Raw genomic sequence first — 7178 nt, 5'->3', positions numbered from 1 at the left:
AGCACGAAATAAACAGACAATACAATACACCCTTTGGTTCTTTGGCAAATACAAATTATAATATAATTTCGATAACTCAGGTGCAGGGGAAATGTTCTAGTATAACAAGGAGACACGATAGTACCATACCGCGGCCTCCAAAACAGTCATTTACTCATTGCACAGAGAGAGGCTATCCTTAAATGACTGTTAATAAGACGGTATACCTTATAACCATACCAAATTCGGTCTTATAAAACTCACAGGAACTGTTTAGTCAAAGTAATATGTTTTCTTAGACGTCCCTTTACACACTCTAAAATAATAAGTTTAGACGATGCCATGTTGGGCTTCTTGGATTATCTTGATGAGCTGTACAGGTAGTTGATGCCATGTTGGGCTTCTTGGATTATCTTGATGAGCTGTACAGGCAGTTTCATCAGATTACATATATTTTAATGGTGCACCTCTTATATATCTTGATAGTATCCTTTTATGGTCTACTTCCGTTTTTTATTTATTTACATATAAAACAAACTGATCGCCATTTAGACAAACATGTTTTATTTCATGAGGTAAAAAAATCATTTTGGCAATAATTAAATTGGTAAAGCGTGAAGGGGATGATGAATCTGAAAAGAAAAGAAAAATAATATTATTTCAGTAGAAAAACTATATAATTGATGGTATAAAAACTATGATTATGATGATCCAGCAATGACATTCTTTTATCATATTTGCTCCTTATAAAATATATATCTTAAGTTTTATAGAATTGTTGTCAAAACCTTGCTGATAGATATTCATTTTGTTCACCACTTACAAAGTACATTTATATTATATTTTAAAAGAATTAGTTTTTTGAAATATGGTCAAAAATATATCCTTCTCTATTTCAAAGCTCATCACTATGACGATTAACAGGTCGTAAATAATCGTAACGTATATCTACTTTTAACTCGATGTTTTTCCTTATTTGTAATAGCGTTTGGTTTGTCAATCCTCAACTTAGAACTGACACTGGCATTAACAACGTAATTCCTATCACTTACCTATAGTTATGTTGTTCTAATATCCACGTCTTTTCCACATGCCTCCGTGATTCCCGTATCCGTATCCACGACCTATTCCGTATCCTGAACCGTACCCAGATCCGTATCCGTATCCATTTCCGTATCCATATCCATTACTAATTCCGTATCCGTATCCATTTCCTCCGTATCCGTATCCATTACCAATTCCGTATCCGTATCCAAGGTTATTTCCGTATCCATAGCCGCCATAGTTATTTCCTGATGGAAGTAATTTATATGTAAGACTACTTTTTTTTAATTATCCTATTTATTTTTTATATACCTTTCATAACATAGGAATCTTTAAAATCAATTATTTCCAAATGATTTTGTGATTTTCAAGTTCTACGGTATATGTTGTTGAAACTTAGTAACGGAGATTATAATTTTACTGCAATTTGTAATTCAAAGCGTCACACGAAAAGCGCAAAATGATTGCACATAAAAATAAATTTACATACAATATAGTTCAATTGAACGAAATAAACCTATCTACCCTGGATGTGTTATATGTAACTTTGTTGGAACAAAAGGGTGGATATTTGATATTTATAATCTCTTGACTGAGTGATCTACGTAAATTAACAAAATTTATATGTGGGACCCTGAAAATACGATCCCGCCTCCAATCATGATTTCAATGTAGTTACTCTAGTATTGTATACTCTGACATGTAGGTTGTGTAGCCTTTATATAGTAAACGAATATTATTTGAGAACAACTTATAAATTAAATTATATGATCGGATTGTGATTGTGCAAGTTTCCAGGATAAAATGCAAGGACGTACCTTGTATATCATAATGAATATGAATGTATTTTGCATGACCGCTGATTAGTTATTAGGATATTGTGTGTGCTTTTCGAATGTAATTGTTTTTTAGTGTTGAGTGAAATATTTGTAATCATTGTATACAATAAGTTTGATAACTTTAATAAAATTTGAAATTGACTACTCACCATAGTAGTAGGTACAGAGGCCGGTACCTAGGAGACAGGACAGGACAAACAATACCTTCAGCATGGTGATGGTTGTTGGTAGTGACTGCAAACAAATCAAATTTATTGCTTACAACATTTTCAATAATTCATGCATAGATTCTACTTCCATTTTTTTCTCAAAAGTTACAAAAAAGTTACAACCATAAATGAAACAAAGCTTTCAAAGTAAAAAGATGAAACAAAGCATTATGGATTTTAAAATGGAAACAAAACGAGAAAAATACAGAGTGATCTACGCGAGACTAACAGTTTGTCAAAATCGCCTTGGTGATAACTGAACAACAGGTACCTGTACTTACCTAAACGGCGGAAGGATTCTGTGTTGAGAGTAGATTGAGAATGGTTTTGGGATATTTCCTCTCCATATTTATACCAGTTCCAGGAGGAAATCAGGGAAAAAAATCCGAAGGCCGATTCGGTAAAACGACAAAGGTTGGCAGTAATGATGACGAATTAGTGTTGACGATCGTGACGCATCCATACTACGCCAGACCAGTGTCCATTTCTGTGTATGAGTAAACAAAAACGGACCTCGGGCTATGCGGATTACGACGCTAGTCATAGGCATCAACAGGAATCAAATGTTTATACGTGACCGTTCCCAAAACAATAGAACAGTGATAGCAGTAAATATATGTTTTTGTAAACAAAACCTGTGTTGTTACTTAACACGTTGACCGACGAAATAGAATAAAGAATCGAAAATAACATGTGTTGGGTGGAGAATTTGCGATATAAACAATGCCAAATCAATATATCATATCACTACCAGTCACCTTTGTCAATATATATTTTTGTCATACTCTTTTGATAAGTTATCAAAACCTCAAACGTTGACCGATCATTCACAGTTAAGAGCACGCATTGTGCAACTTTTACTATCATAAGTGGCTATAGTGAAGAAACAAAAGTAACCATTAATTATTCAGAATTAGGACAAAAATAATAAAGGTCTTCCATAACTGTCGCATGCTTATAGTAAATTATCAACCTATCATTCCTCATTGTCGCGAAATATTTAAGGTTTAAAACCCTGTTTGAAATAGTGTTTGTGTGTGCCTTCATATCACTAAGGTGTACTTGAAAATAAGTTAGCTTATATAAAGTGTCTATGCATCCGTCCTAACCTTAGATATTACTGTTGACTCGTAGTTTGTTGTGCAGTTTATAAATTTCGAAAATTGTACATTTCAGTTTTGTAATTTCACAGTACATTTCTATCACCAAGTAACCATGCCATTATGCTTACTAGTGTTTATAGTATGCATTAGGAGCGCTGATTTCGACTTTACAAAGGCATGCACATCGTGTCCTTTTTCTTTGTTTGTTTGTTTGATTTATTAACGTCCTATTAACAGCTATGGTCATGTAAGGACGACCTCCCATGTATGCGGTATGTTGCGTGTATGCTGTGCGAGGTGCGTGTTTTAGAACTGTTGTCCTTTTTGACAATGTCGCGAAAATGGCGGCTGTAGACTATAACATGCAAATATGGTATATATGGGACGTCCCAATCGATACCAACATACATATTCAATGTTATAATGGAAATAGTGTTTTAAGAAATAAATGTGTAAGTTAAGAGTTTAAGTGCATTTCCTCAAATCTACATGTTTACCCCAAATACACCAGTTTTACATTGTCCTAAAACTAGTCTTCGTTTCATGTTCAGTGGCTTTAAAAGTATGTAATAAACGTATTTGAGATGATTGAAATACCTTCCTATATGCTATGCTTGCATCATGTAATCTGCAGCCGCTAATTAAACGGGGCCTCAACCCTTAATTCCGTCTGTTTTCTTTCAACCAACTAATATAATAAATACTCTGCAGGCTGAGCGTTAAAATTGTACCTATTATCCCCATTTATCATTTCTCCTATTCCTTATTTGTTTTCAGCTTCCTTACATCTCCCTGACACCATACCCTTTTAGGCTTGCTCTGTTCCATGGCTACGACATATCATAGTCTAAAAAGTAGTTGTGTCTGTTCCTGCAAATTCAGTAAAAACGTGGCTGGTAGGGGTATGTTAGTTATTTGATGTCATACCCCAAGTAAAACAGCATTATAAAGAGGCAAGAGTTTACATTATTACAAGGAGACGTCTTGTCAACCACGTTCTTTTCACGAAATACAAATATTTGGCGAATAATTGTGTGAGTATGAAACATTGATCGCGAATTCGCTATATCCGCGTATACATGCATAAAATAACGAAGACGCTAAACATTGTATACACAATACATTAATTAAATGAACCTGGCGGTTAATCAACCAAATAATACGGTTAATTGCCATCTATTTCATTGCTATATATCAATATAGATATGCAGTTGTATTCGAAGCATGGTTTAGTGTATACATTAATGTGAAATTAATGTTTATTACAGCTATTTCTCATGAGGAATTACTGAAGAGATATGTCACAAGTGTCATATACAGGCTTCTCCTGGGTTCTAGTTGTGCATATTGCATTTTGGGATTAATTGAACAAGATGGTCCTTGGATTTTGATGCTTAGTAGGCTGATAGTGGAATTTAATTATCTTCATTTCTCAGATAGTACCAATATTTCTCTAATCAGCAGTTTATGTCGAGATATTTCTATGGGTACCTATTCATATATTTTCAGTTTTTAGATTTTTAGAATAACGAATTAATTGATATATGACAATCAAAAATCCCATAATGAGAAAGGATCTATCTTTGGTTGGTATAAAACACCAATATGTGAGCGTGGAGTTTCCTCTTTGAATTTCGTAGATTGCTGGTTTATTTATTATGCGACAATGGATTGCCCCTTTACATTCATATTCACATGCATTCGTCCTTTATGAACAAATATTGATCACGCTAAAGAATATGATAATCTACTTAACCTCGATCCTACATGAATACAAAAACAGAACAAATTGGGTTGGGTTTATTTTGTTTCACGAACTTTTAAACAGTGTTTTGAGGACGTGATATTAAGAGGTAGTGGAATGCCGGAGTAAAAACACAAACATCTGCTTGGTTCGTTTACATACAAGCTGAATTTAGTCCTATTATCAGAAATCCGGTGACAGATGCAAATACTGAATGTTGAGCACCAAAGACAATAGCTGGCCTACACCATGATCTTATCGCCAAATGATCATATTTTCAATGTGAAGTAAATTCAGGTGTGCTCGATCTTTATTTCTTAACATTCAGATTATGTCATAAAAATAAATTTCTCGTCACATCTTAAATTTATGATGTTGATTTATCCAACTTTTGGCTTTCGGTTGAGCGCTCGCCCTATTAGGAACGCTCTTGGTTCTGTCCCCTAGCAGAGACACAACAAAGCCTATAAAAGTGGTAGTTTCTGCTCCTGCTTAGCCCTCAGGGAGTGGGACGACTGGTTCGCCCGCTATCAGTTAATGTGACCGGGTTAATAGGTGTTGCTTGGTGTCTTTGGCGGCATACTTTAATTTAATTCTTTATTTATTTAACGAGCATTACAAATAGCTCGAAGGCTACTAGATGCTCTCCTCAACATATATGAAACAAACAATGTGTAAAATTACACAAACGACATACAAATTTCGCACACGCTCACACTCACACATACATACTTTAGAGAAAGAGAGAGAGGGGGGGCTGAGACAGAGAGAGAGAGGAAGGAGGAGGGGTTCAGAATCTGTTTGAATTTACTATATATTCAAATAAATGGTCAAATAATACTTTGTTCTTAATTTCGTTTAGTTTCTAAGCCACAAAAAATTATTTTGACAAGAACATTTGGCATGAGCTCTACAATGAGTTCTACATTTGTAGCGAATATATGACAAACAGTGAGGGGCATATTGGAACGGATTCTGTTATATTTTGGACAATGTAAAAAGAAATGAATTTCATCTCCGGAGGAGTTCACGCAAAGGTCACAGAATTTGTAATTGGTTCAGACGTAAAGTTGTAAGAATGTCTATGTTTGTTTACAGCACTTAATCCCATTTTTATTATAGTGTGATTGATTTTACCTTTCCCGTGTCCATATGTATATAAATAGATTTTTGTGGAGTGGATAGATTTGACAGTGCTAGAGAGAAGGACTTTAGTGAAAGGCTATTTCTTAATGTGTCAGGTAGATTGTTCCAGTCGCGTATTCATTTTGGAAAGAATGATTAATGATAGAAAGATTTTCTTGACAGGATAGAGAGAATAGTATTAGAATTTCTTAAGTTGTAGTTTTGTGTTCTATGAGTCTGAATTGGGCAGATAGTTTTCAAATATTGTGGACACAGATCATGCTTAATTTTAAAAAACATTTTTAGTCTGCAATTTTTATCGTTTGATCTATCATTTGAGGGCGGCGATGGCCGAGTGGTTAAGATGTCCCGACATATTACCACAAGCCCTCCATCTCTGGGATGCGGGTTCGAATCCCAAGTGGAGCAGTTGCAAGGTACTGACCGATGATCGGTGGTTTTTCTCGGGGTACTCCGGCTTTCCTCCACCAACATACCTGGCACGTCCTTACATTACATGACCTGTCTGTTAATAGGACGTTAAACTAATAAACCCAAACGTTAGTTTTCCCCATCCCAATTCAACTAATAGTTTAGTATATTTGGTAACCTTATAACCGCCTGTGCATATTAATGCCGCCCTATGCTGAACACTTTCAATAAGGTCAGACTCTTGCTGACTGTAATTATCAAATAAAATATTGCCATATTCCATAACCGATCTTATCATAGTTTTATATATTGTTTTTAGGCATGAACGTGCGTGTTGCTTGGTGTCTTCGGCGGAATGTTTCAGTGATATAGTACTATAAAAATGGTAACAGTTCCACTATACAAGAAGACACAACATGAATATACCACAGTCTCCCGAAACATGCACCCAGTACAACATACACGCAACAGACCGCATACATGGGAGGCTGTCCTTACATGACCATAGCTGTTAATAGGACGTTAATTAATCAAACAAACAAACTTTGGGTAATATTCTGTTGGCTTTGGCTACAATTTCTGAGATGTGAGAATGCCAGCTAAGGTTACCAGATTGAAATATGCCCAGATGATTATGGTTAATTACACGTTTAATCGGAATGTTATCAAGCAGAAGGTTCAGTTTATTAACAAATCTTTTTTT

At 35.0% G+C, this 7178-nt stretch overlaps 1 protein-coding gene across 1 annotated transcript; it reads right to left on the bottom strand.

The window, feature by feature from the left end:
* Positions 1–526: 526 nt before the first annotated feature.
* LOC138332788 (keratin-associated protein 21-1-like) lies at positions 527–2506 on the bottom strand. Its single transcript, XM_069280750.1, has 4 exons — positions 2353–2506; positions 2012–2096; positions 1032–1271; positions 527–611 (listed from the first exon to the last, which is right to left on the bottom strand). Exons 2-3 carry the CDS (start codon positions 2073–2075, stop codon positions 1048–1050), a joined length of 288 nt encoding a protein of 95 aa, XP_069136851.1. The 5' UTR covers positions 2076–2096; positions 2353–2506; the 3' UTR covers positions 527–611; positions 1032–1047.
* Between the last annotated feature and the right edge of the window lie 4672 nt (positions 2507–7178).

Source organism: Argopecten irradians, chromosome 10, assembly GCF_041381155.1.
Source record: "Argopecten irradians isolate NY chromosome 10, Ai_NY, whole genome shotgun sequence".
Lineage (NCBI taxonomy): Eukaryota > Metazoa > Mollusca > Bivalvia > Pectinida > Pectinidae > Argopecten > Argopecten irradians.
Note: the sequence above shows the minus strand (reverse complement) of the source record. Positions and strands in the feature narration are given on the sequence as shown.